Below are 21303 nucleotides of genomic sequence, written 5' to 3'. Positions count from 1 at the left end.
TACTAATTAGGTACTATTTAGAATTAGAACGTTTGTTATGAAATTGAAGGGTATAATAATTATTTTAGAATAAGAAATACGTTCAACTCAGTACCCTCAGGTATTGCAAATATATTTTTAAAACACTGCCATCTAGAAACATTTTGGCGAATTTTGACGTATTCCTAGAAAGGTTTTCCAGCGTGCCAAACCCAGGGCTGACCTATTTTATATTTCGACGTATAATTTGTGCAAAAACATTTTGATAAATTTTCAAAATTATATGTTATTGTGCTCAGAGAATATTAAAATAATATTTATTATAAAAAAAATGATATATTAAAATAAAATATTCGACATTGAAACAAATATTATTTACGCATAGAAACATTTGAAACTGCAGCTTTGTGTGATATTTTTTATCTGGCAGCCCGAATCAGGTCAATCAAATCAAGGAAGTGCAGGGAGTATTTATCGCTTCAGGATTATTTTATTTTTCATAATTTTTATTCAATGAAATGCAATTATGTTAATCGATCGCCGGTATTCTTTCAAGATGATACCCAGATGAGTGTATGTAATGTTCAGTAAAAGTGCATTTTTATTTGTAAGGACAAGGAAAACAGGTGTGACAAGGAACGGAAATACCGCATAGACTGTAAAAAACAGATTTGTTTTATTATTGTTCACAAAGGGTCGGAAGATATACCATGAATGTTTGAGGAAGTGGTCGGATTTATTTTTATTGAATGTTTTTAATTAAAATGTAGTTACAAAATCTGACCCACTTACGTACCTAGGTGGGTTGACCTATCGAGACGAATGCGGACTTTTCCCGATGTTATTTTTAGGATACAGCTTTGCGGATAATTAAATATTTATAAGCCAAATTCGCAATGCACAATTGCTGAAAATCAACGAGTGGATCATGTGCACTTAAACAGTAAGTTCTTTGTTTGATAATAATTGATTATTTCTAATTGTGTAAACAACGTCCGATTGTAGTTCTATTTTTAATCAATACTTATTTTTAGATTGTCCTTTTCATTTGTCTTCATTTTGGCTATGAGAACCTATTTTATACTGAAAATTAATTTAAATCATTACTTTTACCCAGCAAGATAAATGAATCCATGAAAATTAATTAATTATTTATAATATGTTTGTAATTATATTTCTGGATCAATATCTGAAAGATAATTTAATTTAAATTAATTCACATTTTCAAGCAAAAGCATTAACATTCATTATAATATGTATTATTTTCCATGAAACCTTTTGTTTGTTGTGTTAAGGTTCAAATTAGTTCAGCAGAGGGATATTGAAGAAAAAATACGTGTATTCACTTTGACTGTTTATTTCGTACTAGATTTAAAGTAATCATATCTCTTAATACACAACAAAAATTCAATGTATTGTAAAATACGCTTGAACACCTTTACTCTAAAACTAAACACCAGGCAAATTTTATTATGACATTTTGATGACATTTTACTCCTGATGCAAAAATCTTGTTCAAGTAACACCTTTATCCATCTGAAAAATGATTGCACATGCCATATAATAACTACTACAAATATTTATTTGATCTATAATTATTTCAATAAGTAGATATTCTATTATTCATCTCATGCGGTGAACGACCCAAACTTCATATTTTATAGCATAAGAAAATGAGTTCAAGCTCCACTTTTATATTTTTTATCATTATTGTATAATGTTTCATATTTACTCCTGTTCCTATGGAATATAAATTTGTCTTGAAACCAGATATGCCTGTAAAGCATAGCGTCCATTAGTTAAATTGTTTTTAAAATTCAGAATTCTTGTAAGATTTTACTTAAATAAGCCGAGCCTTATAATGCAATTATTTTTTTTTCGACAGTTTACCATTTAATGACATCTAGTATTGTCTTGTATTCTATTAAGTAATCATTTATCATTATACAAACTATTATAGACATTTCAATTGGCTGTGATGTTCATTCCTATATAAGAATATCTTAGCTTTAAAAATCTGACAATGCTTCACACAAAACTTAACTTTGTGAATGCACACTGGTGGTGGCAAGCAAATGCTTACCATAAACCAACTTCCACTTATTTGCCTGTTCTAATATAAAAAAGGTAAATTGATACTTACTAACTCTTATAAAGCCATGAGGGGTCAGACCACATGCAATGATCTGACCGAGTGTGAGTTGGAAGGTTCATATGCCATAGAACTTATATTTAGTGGTAGGTCTAGTCCTATGTGTGTATTGATAAAATCTATTTAATTAGTGTATGCTTATATAGTTTCTGAACCCTAACTCCACCTTCAATAGTAGTGTTGCTGTCAGATAATCCATTTATTATTTGCCATATTCCATGGTGGCTTTGTGTGGATTGGATTTTACATAGTGTTGAACTTTTTTAGTTCTTCTTCTGATCTATTTTGCTTTAAGATGTCCAATTTGTAAAATTTTTAGGCAATATGTCAAATACATATATATATTTGTTTCTTTTCATTCAAATTACTGACACCTGAACTAACTGAATTAATAACAAAAGCTTCCTTTGTTACAGAACCAATCATTCCCACATAATTACAGACTTGTGAATCTAGAGAGTACTACTTCCTAAAAGGGATCAATTTACCCATAGATTACCAATACATAGGTTGTTTATATAATGAATTTATCATTAAATTCATTTGATAATCTAATGTTGCCATATTGAAAATATGGAGTTCCAAATTTAAATGGATTCTTCGAATGAATTTCGAAAATAGAATTTGCATTATGGTGACTTAATTAGATAGGCTTACAATACATAAAAAGTAAAGTAGAGTTTAGATTGTGGGCCTTAGGCCCTAAGGCCGGGTTCACACGGCAGTGATGAAGAAGCAAAATGTACGCACTCTATCGTTGATTGTGTGCACATTCACTTATCTACTAGTTGGTGCCGCTGTGTTTGATGCCCTCGAGTCTACTACGGAGAGGAACCGCTTTGAAGTCTTACAAGGTATGAAATAGTATGAAATATTTGTTTGAATATAGGTATTGTTTCCTCAAAATTAAAAAAAAATTGTCATGTCATGAACCTTATGATTAAATACATAAACAAGCAGAATATATCCATAAGTAAAAATAATTTGGAAAATCCAAAAGTGCACGCCTCATAATTTTTTTTTAATAAATATTTATTAATTATTATTTTTGTTTATTTAATAACAATTAAACCACATCGAATCAGACCCTGAAAAATGAAAGGGTTCTATTCCTGAGCATACTCAAGCGTAAGAGAAAAAAAAAGACTCGATTAGTAAAGTATTTCGGTCGCTATCGTGTTAACAAGAAAAAGGATCCGCACATACAGACACACGGACGTCCAAGACAGAACTTTTTTAAACTGTTTTTTAACTAGTTTAAATAACAAAAATGACATCAAAAATATCATGAACGTTAAAAATAGTGTTTTTTCTTAATATGTGTGTGTATGTATTATCTTACAAGTGCAATGTATGATACATAAAGACATTTTAAGTTTGAAAAATCAGATGTTTTGCGCGAAGTGACAGTAGTACCCACCTCAACGCTTCGCTTATGAGGCGTGCAAAATTTAAAACCACTATAAAGTCAGTATTTTTTTATTATGTAATTATACTTTCCTACCGTAGTATGAATGGCAAATGTACATGTGCTTTGATACAGTTCTTTTAATCTTGCAAATGCTACTGTTTTTTTATTATATTTTATTATATTTTATTATATTATATTATCTTATATATAAAAATGAATCGCAAAATGTGTTGGTAAGCGCATAACTCGAGAACGGCTGAACCGATTTCGATAATTTTTTTTTTATTATATTCCTTGAAGTACGAGGATGGTTTTTATGTAGAGAAAACGTAAATATGTACCACGGGCGAAGCCGGGGCGGACCGCTAGTATTTTATATAATATAGATATTGTGTTATAAGAAAGATTGATTAGAACGAGAAGTTCTTTTATATTATAAATATTGTATCCTAAATGTAAATTGTATTACGTTCTACAAAAAGGGTCTCTTGGATATTAAAGATGAATTCTATATTCACATTTTCAACTAAGTTCATTTTATTTAGTTCACTAGATATATTTTTGGGCTCCTACATAAAACTAGTAGCAAATTTTCATATTATTATTTAAGAAAATCATTTATTCAATATTTCTTCTGCTCAATGTACCTAGACACATGATATAACCAGAGACTGTGTAACAATGTATTGAAAATGTTGAGAAGCCGACAAGAACCTTTTATTACTCTCCAAATGACATTTTTCTTAATATAAACGAACCCCTACCCATAAAACTATCCTATGATTAATAATCAACAAAATTTCATGGTTTTTCTAATGAAAATATAAAAGTAAAAGATAATTTTTCAATCAATTTATCTTACAGCCATAGAAGGCATGATAATACGCAAGTACAATATATCAGACGAAGACTTTCGAGTGATGGAAACAGTTGTCTTGAAGTCGGAGCCTCACAAAGCTGGTCAGCAGTGGAAGTTCACTGGAGCTTTCTATTATGCTACTACGGTTTTGACTACTATTGGTAAGTATAGGATACTACTTGGTATTTATCTATTTGAGAAAGTCTATACTATACTAATATTATAAAGCTGAAGAGTTTGTTTGAATGCGCTAATCTCCGGAACTACTGCTCTGATGTGAAAAATTATATCAGTGTTGATAGCCCATTTATTGAGGACAGCTATAGGCTAAATATAATCACGCTGAAAACGGATACAGCTAGTACCCTTTATTAATCTTTTATAAGGAAAATTTAACTTATTACAGTAGAACCTCGATAAGTTAAAGTCCAAGGGAAACACAAAATATTTTAAGTTATAGAGGTTTTAAGTTATCAAGGGTCTATCCATTTTCACTGGTTCTATAGCTTTTAATTTATAAGCGTATGTGAGGGATGTTAGTTTTCTTTTTGGACTCATTTTAAGCTAGTTTTATCACACAGTAAGTAAAGTGATGTTTCCAGGACAACAATCAAAAACTTATGATGCAAGTAAGTCGTTGTCATAAAGCTAACCGCCGCAAAGCTTTGAAGAATTTCGATAAAGCAAACAATAGGTAATGTATTGTTTACGTTAACAATACATAGTAAACACGTGCAAGCAATAAATACCGAAACCTTTTGTTTTGACACTCTTTCAAAATGACTCATTGATAAATAATTTTATGTTATAGAGGTTGTGGACCCATTTCTTTAAGTTACTGAGGGCCAATACAGAGATTATTTGTTTAAGTTATAGAGGTTGCGTATTTTAAGTTAAAGAGGATTTGGGCTCTGATGGGAAGGGAACACATTATTTTTTGAAGTTACAGAGGTTTTTATGTTACCGAGGTTTAAGTTATCGAGGTCCAACTGTATAGATATTGGAGAAAAACAAACAGGGAACTTTGATGGAGTAATTTGAGTTAAAGCAATGGTACATAATCTGTAATATTATTTGCTATTTGTTTCTGGGAATACATATTTTAGTTCAGTTTTAATCAATATAGAATACAAGAGGTTTAATTGACAATATTATGGCACTGAAAACCAACTATTGAATAATTATATTTAACTCATAGCGATTGTTTTTCTTTATCTTGAAATACAGGCTTTTTATCCTTATTAGTTTTTACACCTTTTATCCCTATTACACCTTTCAAATCTATAGCAGGTTTTCTACGAATAGTTTTCCTTAATTCTCTATTGTTACAGGCTACGGTCACTCCACACCAGCCACGATCGGCGGGAAGCTGTTCACGATGTTCTACGCGATAGTTGGCATACCGCTCGGGCTGATTATGTTCCAGAGTATCGGTGAACGGGTGAACAGGCTTAGCAGGTGATTTTTTAAGATATTGCATAGCTTCTATCGCGGGCCTTGAGCGCGGGGACCGAATCCAGAAATTGCGTAACGAAAAACCTCACGCTCCCCACTCCCACGGGCTCGGAGGTGTGGCTTGAAGACAGCATGCAATAGCTTTACCGCAGTCCCCGAGTGCCACACGTCTATTTATTTATTTATTAATGTATGATAGGGAAGTGTTTGGCCACAATCTCGTCTGATGGTAAGCTGAGATGTGGCCTAAGATGGAGCGCACTTCTCTAGAAGTTACCTGTTCACTCTTTTCTTGAAGACCTCCATATTGTACTTGTCGGGGAACACAGACTCAGGAAGCATGTTCCAGTCCCTCGCGGTTCGATTTTGTGTTCTATTGGCATTATGTTGTCTTTCTGGCATTGTTTTTATTTCTATTCTAATTTTATGTGTTTTTAGTTATTATCTAGCGTGGTTTGGAAATAAATGGTTTTCGTTCTTCTTTAATATTATTTCTTTAGTTGAATACCCAGTGTGGGTGAACTAAAAATGGTAATACAATTCTTTATTGTTTATTATCATACGGCTGCTTATATCTATAGAACTATAATATACAGCTTTAAAGTTTTTACTAACATATCTTCAAGTGGCATAAACAACTTTACACAACCGGAGATTGTGTTTACATTTTTACAATTTTTTTACCATTTTATCTAAATTTCAGCGTTATAATAAAATCCATAAACACACGCGTCAGATGATCTTATATATGTTGAGACGACACTCCACTCAAAACCTGTTCATATTTTTGCAATATTTTGTAATTTTTTGTATTAATTTCAGCGTCATAATAAAATCAATCAAACGCGCTATGAACTGTCGTCAAACACACGCGTCAGAAGTGGATCTCATATGTGTTGTGACCACACTCGCGTCACTAAAGCCTTTACCTTTTTTTATAAGTGGGGAAATCTTCCAAAGATACCCCCGGGGAAGGGGCCGTTGATTATGTCGGATTCTTATTTCTTACCCACTAAAACACCACTGTGTTCCGTCGAGCCGCTTTAATGATGGGGCCGCGGGTATTGGTTGGAATTCTTCCGCGACAAACCTACACATTTACTATTTTTTGTAATTTTTCATCTTTATTATTTCAGCGTCATAATAAAATCCATCAAACGCGCTATGAACTGTCGTCAAACACACGCGTCAGAAGTGGATCTCATATGTGTTGTGACGACACTATCGTCATTGACCATCGCTGGGGGGGCGGCTGCGTTCAGCAAGTTTGAGGGATGGAGCTATTTTGATAGTGTTTACTACTGTTTCATCACTCTGACTACTATTGGTGAGTTCTTTTTTAACATTTAACCCATTGAGCCCCAATGGGCCCGATCGGTCCCAGACACAATAGATTTTCTATTGTGTCTGTGGTTGCGGGGCTTGACAGATTAAATTTGATAAACGAGTAATGAAGAAGATTGGGAAATATTTACAGACTAGATTTCTGAAAACGATTTCCGGGATAAAAAGTAGCCTATGTCTTTTTCTGGGTCTTAGCTACATAACTTTCATTGTAATCGGTTCAGAAGTATTTGCGTGAATGACTAACAAACATCCATCTATCCATCCTCATAATCTTTCGCATTTATAAAATTAATAGGATTGAAAAAAAATGTATAAAAATTAATTAAAATTTTATCACTTGTATTGGTTAGTTACTTGATAAATGTATTTTTGTTGTGGATAAGTACAGCAAATTGTCAAAAATTATTAGTCATTTGAAAGAAGATAAGACAATTTTCATGCTTCAATAATTTATTATTTTACACTATTCAATGAAAATAATGTTTACTGTTCTACAAAAAATTATACATATAAAATCAAATTGAACAGAAATTGTTCCGCTCAATAAAATTACATACAACTTATGGCCTAATTGGTTCTATATCTACACATAAAACTTATTGATCATTTTCCATAGATCTGTTACCCTAAAATTTGTAAAAAAAAATATATTTTCCCAGGTTTCGGCGACATGGTGGCCCTGCAAAAGGACAACGCGCTAAACAAGAAGCCCTCATACGTGATGTTCGCGCTGATTTTCATCCTTTTCGGCTTAGCAATTGTAGCCGCGTGCCTCAACTTGTTAGTTTTGAGATTTGTGACCATGAACACGGAGGACGAGAAACGGGATCAACAGCAGGCTGAACAGGTAAGATATATTCATTATAGCAGTGAAAATTTTATAAAAAACTAGCGGTCCGCCCCGGCTTCGCCCGTGGTACATATTTACGTTTTCTCTACATAAAAACCATCCTCGTACTTCAAGGAATATAATAAAAAAAGAATTATCGAAATCGGTTCAGCCGTTCTCGAGTTATGCGCTTACCAACACATTTTGCTATTCATTTTTATATATAAGAAAGATACAGATGCCAATCTGACAATGTGAAAATCTACATATTTAATGTACCTACAGTTTTTTTAAAGAGATAACCTTATATAATACTAGCTTTCCGCCCACGGCTTCGACCGCGTTTTCAAAGAAAAACCCGCATAGTTAGTTCCCGTTCCCGTGGGATTTCCGAGAGTCTATCCTATATGTTAATCCAATTTCCCCCTTATATGTGTGCTAAATTTTATTGTAATCGGTTCAGTAGTATTTGCGTGAAAGAGTAACAAACATACACACACACATCCATCCTCACAAACTTTCGCATTTATAATATTAGTAGGATTGGTATTGTATGTGTATGTTTGTTTGAATTTTGAGCGATGAAACCATAGATTTTAATAATCAGTTATTGGGGATGAACCTACCATAACATAAATGATGCCTAGAATTATTGTCAGTTAATAAAAATTAACATGGATTTGAGTTTTACTAAATGTTTTTAATTAACTTGAATTATTCCATTTTATCCATTTCTGTTTGTATGTTCATCGATTTCTACGCCCACTGTAGATCGATTTTGATTTTGACCCTTTTGTACAGTCAGAAGCATAAATATATTACCATTTGCAGATTAGCAATAATATCTGTCATAAGAACGGGTTCAATAATATCTGTCTGCCCGTATACAGCAAAAATATCTGACATTAGTAGGTAGCATAATAAAGTGGCATCAAAATTATGTGACGAAAATGTTACAGCAAATAATTGTGACAACCTCTCGAAGCATAAATATGTGACGTCACCTAGGCGGCAATAATATCTGACACAATTTTATATTTCTGTATTGTAAAATATAATTGATTCCTCACAAAAAGCATAAATATGTGACACTAGCTTTCCGCCCGCGGCTTCGCCTGCGTTTTCACTGAAATACCGCATAGTTCCCGATCCCGTGGGAATTTTGGGATAAAGCCTATCCTAAGTGTTAACCCAAGTTACCATTTATATGTCTGCTAAATTTTATTGTAATCGGTTCAGTAGTATTTGCGTGAAAGAGTAACAAACACACATATACACATCCTCACAAACTTTCGCATTAATAATACTAGATTAGTAGGATAGGAAGTAGGATTATAGTAGGACTAGTAGGATAAGATAGGATAGGATTTTAAAAAGGCAAAACGTTATTTATTGAATTAGTGTTATGTATTTTGCTGGGGTAAGAATATGAACAAAAGACACATTATATTTTGTAAATATTTTTTTTTAATAAAATTACGATAATATGATAACTTGCCATAATATTCGATACTCAATAAAATAATGGCAATATTATAGGCTAATAATAGGTAAATCAAAATGAATAACGGAGCAATCGTGTCAAACGCCGCTAACGTCAAATATAACAAAACATGTGACAAAACAATTTCTAAATAATACACGAAGGTTACACTGAACCTTCAAATAAAATAGATCTACCCAAGTGGGCATTCATATAAGTATATGAATACTTTAATTTTGTCATGATATGATATCCTTCTAATATTATAAATGCGAAAGTTCGTGAGTATCATGTAAGGATGTTTGTTACTCTTTCACACAAATAAAAGAGAAAATGGAATTTAGCATACACATAGAAGGTAACTTGGATTAACGCTTATGATCCTGGAAATCCCACAGGAACGGAAACTATGCGGGTTTTTCTTTGAAAACGCGGGCGAAGCCGCGGGTGTTAAGCTAGTAGGATATAATATCTAGACATACAATATGTAGTATACAACGACGGCACTAATATACAATATGGTAATAATGTTTTAAAACAACGTAACTAGTTAAAATATAATTTATTTATTTTGTATTAATTCAATATTAAATTGAAAATAAAATTGTGTCAGATATTATTGCTTCCTAGTTGATGTCACATATTTATGCTTTTAGTGTGGAATCAACGCAAAATACAGAAATATAAAATTGTGTCAGATATTATTGCCACCTAGTCGGTGTCACATATTTATGCTTTGTGTGAGGAATCGATGCAAAATATAGAAATATGAAATTGTGTCAGATATTATTGCTTCCTAGTTGATGTCACATATTTATGCTTTTTGTGAGGAATCGATGCAAAATATAGAAATATGAAATTGTGTCAGATATTATTGCTTCCTAGTTGATGTCACATATTTATGCTTTTTGTGAGGAAACTATGCAAAATATAGAAATATGAAATTGTGTCAGATATTATTGCTTCCTAGTTGATGTCACATATTTATGCTTTGTGTGAGGAATCGATGCAAAATACAGAAATATGAAATTGTGTCAGATATTATTGCTTCCTAGTTGATGTCACATATTTATGCTTTTTGTGAGGAATCGATGCAAAATATAGAAATATGAAATTGTGTCAGATATTATTGCTTCCTAGTTGATGTCACATATTTATGCTTTTTGTGAGGAAACTATGCAAAATATAGAAATATGAAATTGTGTCAGATATTATTGCTTCCTAGTTGATGTCACATATTTATGCTTTTTGTGAGGAATCGATGCAAAATATAGAAATATGAAATTGTGTCAGATATTATTGCTTCCTAGTTGATGTCACATATTTATGCTTTTTGTGAGGAATTGATGCAAAATATAGAAATATGAAATTGTGTCAGATATTATTGCCACCTAGTTGATGTCATATATTTTTGATTTGTATGAGGAATCTATGCAAAATACAGAAATATGAAATTGTGTCAGATATTATTGCTTCCTAGTTGATGTCACATATTTATGCCGTGAGAGGTTGTCACAATTATTTGCTGTAACATTTTCGTCACATAATTTTGATGCCACTTTATTATGCTGCCTACTAATGTCAGATATTTTTGCTGTATACGGGCAGATAGATATTATTGAATTAGTTCTAGTGACAGATATTTTTGCACATCGCCCCCTAGGCATATATTATTGCTCGTGACTGTACATACAAAAAAAAGAGGGGTTGCACTCCGGGAGTGCCGGCAGAAGTGAAAACTTGATTATTAACGTTGAGCATGTTTGATATCCATCCGTCTTACGCTTTTTCGATCAGGTCACGTGTCCTGACGCGAGTTTAAGATTTTATACCCATTACAGAAAAAGTGCTCAACGCCGCTAAAGAAGTTTTTACATACAAAATGATATATTTTCGTTAACAGGCACAACAAGTGGCAGTACGGTTAGAGGGTGACGTCATCACAGCGGACGGTGACGTGTTAAGGGGCGTGGCTAGAGGCACGAGATTGCCGGCTACACCAAGAATGATAAGACCCGGTTAGTATTAGATATTATTATAAGACAATATAGAAAAGAATAAAAAAAATGTGTGCGTGTACACACGTAAGAAGTGAAACTTCTTTATGACCTTATTTTTCAAAAAAATAATTTACTATAATATGCAACTTTACATCGAATCAGAAGATGGCGCGTAACGGAAAAATGTCACGCGTAACGAAAAAATGTTACACTAAATTTTTTCTAACCCCGATAAAGAAGTTTCACTTCGATATTAAGGAATTAACTCTTAGAACTATACTAGGTGCAAATTGTTAGGTCCAAGGAATGCGATATTGGTTGATTATTTTCTTTACAAATGTTCATACATTTAACTCAGTTTAATCTGAAGCAATACAATTTAATCAAATGATAATTTTATTGAAACACTTTAATTTTTCTGTTCTGTTCTCTTCTGTATACTATTCTGAAACTTTTAAATCAAATATCCTTATAAAAGTATTACTTACCAAATAGATAGATGTATTTATGTATATTGCAGGCGACACTTCAATGGTGCCGCTATATGCAGAAGAAGACGCACCAAGCGTGTGCAGTTGTGCGTGCAATTGCTTTGGACCAAAGTGAGTATATTTTATTACTAACTAGCGGTCCGCCCCGGCTTCGCCCGTGGTACATATTTATGTTTTCTCTACATAAGAACCATCCTTGTACTTCAAGGAATATAATAAAAAAAGAATTATCGAAATCGGTTCAGCCGTTCTCGAGTTATGCGCTTACCAACACATTTTGCGATTCATTTTTATATATAAGAGAAGAAGATGTAATGTAATATAATATAAAACTCAAAGGTGACTGATATAGTGGTCTATCAACGCACAGCCCAAACCACTGGACGTATCGGGCTGAAATTTGGCATGCAGGTAGATGTTTGGACGTAGGCATCCGCTAAGAAAGGATTTCCCGAAATTCTAGTGGGAACGGGGAAAAACGGGGATGCACGTACAAAGTCGTGGGCGGAAGCTGGTGTAATATAAATATGGTTTATTTAAACCTATTTGAGTGATAAAATAATAAAAAGCAACAAACCATTGTCAGTAACCTGTGCTGTTAAAAGACATTTCAATAGTAATAACTAATAAACAACTAAACCCATAATCTCGCTCAAATGTTATCCGAAACAAAACTCTGCCTATGCTTGTATGAGGCAGAGTTTTATAATAAGCGATACTATAGACAATATTATTGCCACGAAATAAGTTTTTAATTTCAATTAATTGTCTGCCGATTGGCGAGTCTAGTTATTTATAGTTTGTCAATGATGGTATTAAAAAAATTGGGAAACTCGAGTACTCTATAAAATGTTATTTCAAAAGCATTCGAATCGAATCGTACCTGTTTCAAAAGTTAACCTTAATGCTACAAAATCAACTAAACAATATGTTTTTAATTATTTATTCAATTTCAGATCGATACCATACCGTGATCCGCTTTCCCCAATACCGCCGACCAACATAAAGCACATAAAACCGAAAAACCTCTGCAATATACCCAGATACATAGAGAAGAACTCAAACAGAGACAATTCCACATCCCTAAGACTAAACTCCGCCTCTGGATACCTCTATATGAACGCCAGAAACGACTTCACAATAGATCATGAGGATTTCAACGAACTAGTAGCTAGAAGACGCGAACAATTGCGCAGAGGAATGAAGGCTTATTCGCATTATAGCCCCCAAAATTCGTACGCAAATCTACACGAACGAAGCAACGATCCTCTAGTAGACGATTATTACTCAGAAAAGAATAGTTACGAAAAGAAAAAGATCAAAAAGAACATAGATAGAAATACTAAACCTGTCAACTATTTCTATGATGATGCGGTTTTGCATTTTGACGACGAGTACGCGTTCGATGGATCTATAATATTCGCGAAGAGAAGAAAATCGATAGACAAGGATCTATTGTCGGATCTAGCGAGGTTCAATATAGATCAAATGTCGAATGACAGCTACGGTTATTATTTGGATGAAAGTGAGCAAGATCAGTACTTTATAAATGACACATTGACGTTGAGTATGCCGGCGCATAGAGCTAGTATTTAAAAGGTTTGGTGGTGGTTCAATTCGATATATATTACATTAATTTAGTTTTTTTAAGCTATTGCATAGCTTCTATCGCGGGCCTTGAGCGCGCTCACGCTCCCCACTCCGACGGGCACGGAGGTGTGGCTTGAAGGCATAGCATGCAATAGCTTTACCGCGGCAGTCCCCGAGTGCCACACGTCTTTTTTTTGTAAATTTAAAAAAAAATATCGTATTTTAAGTACGTAGTAAATTTGGCCCTGGGTTTAATTTTGCTGTCAAAAATAAAATAATAAAACACCTATTCTGCATCGCGAATGTATTTTCATAAATAACTAAAAAATATTTTGAATATAATATGCATAAAGAATAAGTAACTGTCAAAACACAAGTCGAGTTGAATCACCATTCAAAACAAAAAACAACGTGATTTTTTTCAAATGGTCTCTCAGTAAACCCGAAATGGATATATCAAAAAAGTTCAGCTGAAAGTCCATTTGATAAAAACACTTAATCAAGATATAAAGTCCTTGTAAAATATATAACAATGAATTTGTATGTTTGTACATTTGTTGTTATAAAGGACGAAGGTATAAGGAGACATACATATATTATATATGTATGTTTCAAATTTATGGCGGTACACCACTAGTAAGAAAACAACCAATTGTATTCAAAATCATTTATTACTTGCAAAATATAAATAATGTTAAAAAGTATTAAACTCTCTTCTTATGACAACAGAGAAGATTTTTCTAACTAGATTGATTGAAATAATGTGCCAAAAAATATAAAATTTATTTACCAATATTATGAAGAAAATGTTTTTTTCAATTTTTTTGTAAGATAAACTGAAAATTTGTGCCAATAAAACTTAAAGTAAATAAATATACATTTTAAAGCCCGAGTAAAGTCTGGATAAGAAGATAGTATCATAAATATTTTGAATACAATTAGTTGTTGTCAAGTCGAAACCTTTATTCCACTATCGCTTTAAACGCAATACAGATACTATATATGCGTTTCTTTCTAACATAGATATCGCATATTTGTGTCTCTACTGCGCCATAAATGATAGTGTTTTGAGTAATCATAATTAGTTAGTGTTGAAAATGGGCCAACTAATTATAAAGTCGATTTTCAAATAGTCATTAATTAATAATTAATGATATAACAATAAATTTGGTTGAAGTGATAGAAAAATATCGTGTTAGTGAGACAGCATGATGCATTTTCGGGGAGTTAAAACGAGATGGATATAGTTTTTGAATTTTATGTTACTTTAACATTTATCCTGTTTAAAAATAAATATGAATTTTTGTTTTCTTTTTAAAGTGAAACTTTTATTTATTATTTTTATTTGCGTATTTATATCTCAGCATAAATGCTGGTAGCAGCCACATTTACGGGCGGAAACCAAGTAAATGCAGCATTTGTAATTTATGTATGTGTCTGTCTGTCAAGTATTGTCATTTTCTTCTATTTGGAGGAATCTTCTTACTATTCTGCATGTGTTAAGTATTACTGCTTTTTGTAGTTGAATAAATACGGTTTCTTCTAGATGAATTTGTTTTAGACTTTGTTTTAAATGTTTGGGAATAACACCGGTAGTAGAAAGAACTATTGGTACAATGTATACTTTATCTTGTCTCCAAATTCGTACAACTTCTTCTTTTAGATCATTATATTTATTAATTTTTTCAGATATTGTTTTTTGTATATTATGCGTATTTGGAACTGCTATATCGATGAGGTAAGTTGTTTTATTTCTTTTGTCTTGTAAAGTTATATCCGGTCTGTTAAAATGAATTGTCCTATCTGTAAGTATGGCGCGGTCGTAATATAGTTTATAATGATCGTTTTCTAGGACAGTTTCTGGTGTGTATTTGTAGTATGGTGTGTTTGTGTTGTGTATGAGTTTGTATTTGATTGCAAGTTTTTGATGAATGATATTGCTTACCTGATTATGTCTGTGAGTGTAGTCTGTTTGTGTTAGTGTTGTGCATGCTCCCGTAATGTGCTGTATGGTTTCTGATTGAGTGTTGCATTTGCGGCATTTATCATTTGCTATTGTAGGGTCTTTGATGATATATTTTCGGTAATTTCTTGTGTTGATTATCTGGTCCTGAATTGCTATCATAAATCCTTCGGTTTCCGGGAAAAGATTGCCTATTTTAAGCCATTTATTTGATGCTATTGTATCTATGTGTGGTTGTGCCAGGTCATGAGGGTGTCGTCCATGTAAGACTTTTTTTCGCCAATCTTCGATTTTTCCTTTAGTAGGATCTGCATCTATATTTGGTATATCTGTGTTTTCAGTTAAGTTAAGTGGTGTGTATTTATGATCGTGTTGGAGAATGGTCTGGTGTATGCTACTGGTGCGGGATTTAGATTGGAAAAATATTTTTAGTTTGGATATTTGTTTCTTCCAGAGATGTCGGATATCTATTAAGCCCCTGCCTCCATATTCTCTTTTGATAGTAAGCCTTTCTATTGCAGATTTAGGATGTAAGTTGTTATATTTTGTAAGTATCGTTCGCGTATTACGTTCTATTGTTTCTATATTAGTTTTACTCCACTTAATTATTCCAAATGAATATGTCAATATCGGTATTGCGTACGTGTTAATGGATTTTATTAAAGCCTTGCCTGAAAGTTGTGTTTTACAAAGTAAACTTAATCTCTTTTTATATTCTGTAATTAAAGTCTTTTTAATAGTTGAGTGGTCTAGTCCTTTTAATTGCTTATATCCTAAATATTTATAGAGGTCAGTGGGTTCAATTGCTGCTATTGTTTCTCCGTTTTCAATTTCATAGTCTCCAGGGCGGACTTTACCTTTTATTATATGTAATGTCTTACACTTATCTAAACCGAATTCCATTTTAATATCTTTACTAAATCGAGCCGTAATATCTACAAGTTTTTTCATATCTCTGTCGGATTTTGCATAAAGTTTAATGTCGTCCATGTATATAAGGTGCGATATAACAGTTTCTTCTACGTTTCGTTTGAAGTAATAACCAGCTTTAGAACTTTGTAGTAGATGTGATAACGGATTTAAAGCTAGGCAGAACCACATGGGACTCAAGGAATCACCTTGGTATATACCTTTTCTAATAAATATTTCTCTAGTGGAAATATTAATGTGATGTGTGCTGAGATGAAGTGTGGTCTTCCATTGTGTCATTATGTTCTGTAAGAAATCTACCAGTTTTGAGTTAACTTTATATATTTTTAGTATTTGTATTAACCAGGTGTGCGGAATACTGTCAAAAGCTTTTTTATAATCGATATATGTACAGTGTAAGTTTCTATTTTTTGTGGTTGCATGTTTATGTATTGTAGAATCTATAATAAGCTGTTCCTTACATCCCATGTGACCCCGCCTACAGCCCTTCTGCTCTTCTGCTATAATGTTGTAGCGTTCGATATGCGAATTAATTTTTACTGTAATAGCTGATGTCAATATTTTATAAATTGTTGGTAAACAGGTGATAGGTCTGTACTGAGAAGGTAACGGGGAATAGTCTGTTTTCGGGAGCATATATGTTATTCCAGTTGCAATAAATTCGGGTATATTCTGATATCCTTTTATAATATCACTTAAATTTTTAGCTAATGATTTGTGCAAGACGATAAGTTTTTTATACCAGTAATTATGAATTCTATCTACACCAGGTGACTTCCAATTGTGTAATCTAGCTGTTATGTTTCTAATTTCGGATTCAGTAATTTCGACAAACTCCATTTCTTCTATTGAACTCCACTTTTCTGTTTCTTCAGTTATCCAATCAGCTTTGTCATTATGTTCCACTTGCTGCTCCCAAATACCCGCCCAAAAATCTTCTAACTGTTGTACTGTGGGTACATTTTGATTATCTTCTCTGTGTATACCTGTTATCGGCTTCTGCAAGTTTCTATAAAATTGTTTTTCATTTGTTGCAAACATCTTATTGTCATTCTTTCTCTGTTGTGCTTTTTTATATCTTTTTAATCTATGAACTTTAAGTGCTAGCTTTTGTTTAAGAGTATCTAAGAATTCTTCTGGTTTTTTATTATTGTTTTCATGTCTGGTATGTGTGAGTCTTGTTTTAAATATAGCTTCTACTTTTTTAACTAATTTTTTAGACCTATTATTATTTATATATTGTGTAAGGCGGCCACAATCTGCTCTTAACTTTTCAATATCCTTTTCTAGTCTTATTTCCCAGGGAGGTTTCCTATAATTTTTTGATTTGGGGTCCTGGCGGTTATTGATAATTTTATAGTTTAGTTTCTGTGATATTACTAGAGCTGTGCAATATATAATTGTATGGATATCTTTTAATTGTAACTCATCATTAATGAACTGTCCCAGTATCTGGCTGTTAAATATTTTTACAAGTTGATCAAGTTGAGGACTATATCTTAGTTTAGGCAGTTTTGGTCTTACTGTTGGGTCTATTTCAGAATATTGCATTTGTACTTCTCTAAATTTGTCGTATAAATCTTGAACGAGTTCATTTTCTGTCATATTATTGTTATCTGTTCGAATTACGGTGTCGTTTTCTAATGTAAGTGTTGTGCTTTCTGTTTGTGTAAATATATGTGAAGATTGTGTGGGTGATTGAGATAGCAAGTAAGTAGATAATATCATAGTGTCCGTCGGGGTATATATTGGTGCGATCGGTTCATTAGTTTCTGTGTTTTGAATTTCTGTTTGTAGTTTGTCTTGTACTTCTTCTTTTAATCGGTTCAGCGTCTCTTGGTCCAGTAGTTTATTTCTTACTATAGTTCTCCTTTGATCAGAAATTCTTTGCTCTGACACGTTTATTTCTGGGTATTCTTGTGTGAAAAGTTCATGAAGTTGTTTCCTATATATAGTAAAATCTGTTTCTAATTTAGTTATATAGTAGTAAGTGCGCATGATAAATATGTTTACATCTTTGCTCCATCTCATGCGCACTCTTGGTTTTCCAGCTTTGGTGGACGCAGGTAAGAAGGCGTTAGCCTCCCGCGCAACATCCAAAGTCGGTGTGGGGGAACACGGATTTAAACTAGTAGTAGATGGTGATGACGATGCGGAAGGTGTGTATGATATTGTGCTTGGGCTATATGGTTCTTCTGGGGTATTCGTTCTGTCAGTCGGTGCGTCATTTTCGTCGTAGTGTTCGGCTGTAGTATTTTTATCGGTAGAAGCCCGCCTGCTCAGCTCCTCACCGCTGACGGTTCGCATGCTGAAACACCCAGCGTCAGCTCCAGGTGTGCCCCGGCGATCGCCCCCGGGCAGCGACCCTATACGTTTTCTTTTAGATAATCTAGTCTCCATATTAAATTCAAAAATCTCAAATGTTAAATGGGTAGTTGGGACCGTTGGTTGAGAAGGGTAATGCCGAGATGTTGTGGCTATTTTTCGTCTCACCTGTTTTTTTTTTTTTTCACAGGGTATAGTCAAGTTGGCAGTGACTATCAATTAAATGATCATGCCTTCCCGTAAGCCCCCCCACCACGACAAGGTGGTCCCGTGGGGGGGTTATTTATTATATTATTATTATTTCTAGTGAAGTGTTTCTTGAGGTAATGCTAGTAATGTGTTAATTTTTATTGATATTCTTATATCTATTATGATCTAAAAATTTATATATATTTATGTTTGGTTGTGTGTATTGTGTTACTTTCCTGGATTGTATAGCGTGTGTACAATTTATCTACCACTTCACCAAAACTCCATCGAATAAGGCTTCGCGATGTAGATACTGTATAGATATTATGGGCTTTGCGAATTCTAATGGCGTACTATATAATTAAAACAAAAAATTACGTAAGTACAATTGCTAATTTACTTAAAAATTGTGTCCTTTGATTGTGAAATATTTGTATAAAATTTTTAAACAACAACAGCTGTGAAAACACCTGTTTTAAAACAAAAAAAACTTAAAATTATTCATTTGGCATTACATTTAGATATTACTAGAAATTCACAAAAAATCACTAGCTCCTAATAATAACTAGGCAATTGATGTGCATATTTTGATAAAATTAATTATATAGTATGCCAATAGATAGCTATAAAACCTGGTTCCTTAACCACACTCTTAAGTAAATAAGGCACATTTCGTTTATATACAAGTTTTAAACTCATGTAGTCGATCTAATTATTAAGATCATGTTAATGAGACCAAAGTAATTAAAATGTGAGATATTTAATTTGAATTATATGAAGTACCTTTTTTTAGCATTGAAAGCACAAGAAAGCCGGATTTCGATAGGTAGGAAAGAAAAAAAATTTTTTTTGCTTTTTCATCACCTAGTAATACGACAATTTGTTGTTAAAAATACAAAAAAGGTACCGCGACCTTTTTTTGTCTAAACTTCAGAGGATCACCGAAATGTATTTTTTTTTCTATTACCTATCTAAAATAAAGTTTTAAAACTATAAAAACATGTTCGTTTGTCAGAAAATTGTTCTGCCATTGCTTTGTTGTAATTTATAATGTTTTGTCAAAATATGACGGATTCTACGGACATTCAAAATTGTCGAAAAATTTCTACCTTATTAAGGCTACAGTGTAACTGATATATTGTTTTATGGTTTAACCATTTTTGCTTTATTGGCAAAAAATATTTTTTGTCTTTATTTAAAAAAAGTTTATCAAAATTTTGTTATTTGTTGTCATTTAATAATGGTTTTATTCAAACATGGTATGAATTAAAATATAAAATTGCCGAAAAACTTATGTTAAGTGTTATAACATAAGAAATTATGTTTTATTCGATTTTAAACCTAAATGTACTTGAATCAAGAGCTAATTTATTTATCTTTAAGATAAAATGGTCTTATACGTTAAGAAATTGATATTACTTACCATTTACTAAAAAAAATACTTCCAAATAAAATTGTGCATTTTACCTTTTTATTACTTTAATAATAAATATTAATTAATGCATTTTGTAACAATTGTGCCAAAGATACACAAACTCTGCTGTTTTTTGTACTTTAGTTAGGCTACGCCAAATATTTTTGATCTGTATTTTGTATAATTTTACTGTGATATTATTTTGCAAAACGCTTGAAACTTAAGTTTTCCAATCTTTACATCGTGATAATTGTAATATTTTCTATTATTTTTATTTTCTACTGTGATATATTTTTATTTTTTATTAAGAATACATCACTTTGAGACTAACGTATTATTATAATAAAAACTGAATTATTACAGTATTTTTTTAACTGTGATAATTAGTGAAGATTTTTTATCTTCAAAATATTTGAAATGTGTACAATCTCAATGTGACAATGATTTTGGAAAATGATGGATATTGTATTTAATTTTAAACGCGAGAGTAGACATCTGATCATTTTAATTTTAGATTAAGTTGTAGATTAAGGTATGCTATGTGCCAGTTCAAATTTTAGTATAATTGTAAAGACATTATTAATTAATATCGGCATTCATTGACAGTACAGTGTACCAATACAAATATGTATAGTGTATATGCGTTTTTGAATGTATAAATTACTTGAAAAACATGAAAATAAAGGGGAATTTTGATTATAGTGGAATCATAACTGATACGGTAGTAAAACTAGTTTAATTATGGATTTGAATAATTTACGAGTAGTCACTAGTATGTACTATGTAGTAATGAATATTTTTTCTCCTAAAATTGGTTTCTTTAAAAAATACCTGTTCAATGAATGCCGACCCTAACTTATTTTATTCATCTAAAATAAAGTCAATG

General features: G+C 32.3%; 1 protein-coding gene across 2 annotated transcripts; it reads left to right on the top strand.

Moving 5' to 3' along the window:
- Positions 1-394: 394 nt before the first annotated feature.
- LOC149477642 (two pore potassium channel protein sup-9-like) lies at positions 395-13686 on the top strand. 2 transcript variants are annotated; one of them, XM_089710121.1, is made up of 9 exons: positions 395-922; positions 2548-2985; positions 4407-4562; positions 5733-5859; positions 6993-7183; positions 7863-8050; positions 11419-11533; positions 12036-12117; positions 12963-13686. In XM_089710121.1, exons 2-9 carry the CDS (start codon positions 2859-2861, stop codon positions 13600-13602), a joined length of 1626 nt encoding a protein of 541 aa, XP_089566247.1. In that variant the 5' UTR covers positions 395-922; positions 2548-2858; the 3' UTR covers positions 13603-13686. The 2 variants fall into 2 exon arrangements, with proteins under 2 accessions (XP_089566247.1, XP_089566246.1); XM_089710120.1 differs by having other exon boundaries at positions 12015-12117.
- The last annotated feature ends 7617 nt before the right edge of the window (positions 13687-21303 follow it).

This window comes from Colias philodice, chromosome 24 (genome assembly GCF_061535455.1).
Source record: "Colias philodice isolate Cphi_HAF_F1 chromosome 24, ilColPhil1 Martin Lab GWU primary, whole genome shotgun sequence".
NCBI classification, from domain to species: Eukaryota; Metazoa; Arthropoda; class Insecta; order Lepidoptera; family Pieridae; genus Colias; species Colias philodice.
The sequence above is the reverse complement of the archived record's forward strand: the minus strand, read 5'-3'. Positions and strand labels throughout refer to the sequence as shown.

Bases quoted from the DNA above. Each gene is read 5' to 3' on its own strand.
- LOC149477642 (XM_089710120.1), top strand. From the start codon at position 2,859: ATGAAGAAGCAAAATGTACGCACTCTATCGTTGATTGTGTGCACATTC. The intron at 8,051-11,418 runs GTAAGATATATT...TTTCGTTAACAG, and splicing joins ATCAACAGCAGGCTGAACAG to GCACAACAAGTGGCAGTACG. The intron at 12,118-12,962 runs GTGAGTATATTT...ATTCAATTTCAG, and splicing joins TGCAATTGCTTTGGACCAAA to ATCGATACCATACCGTGATC.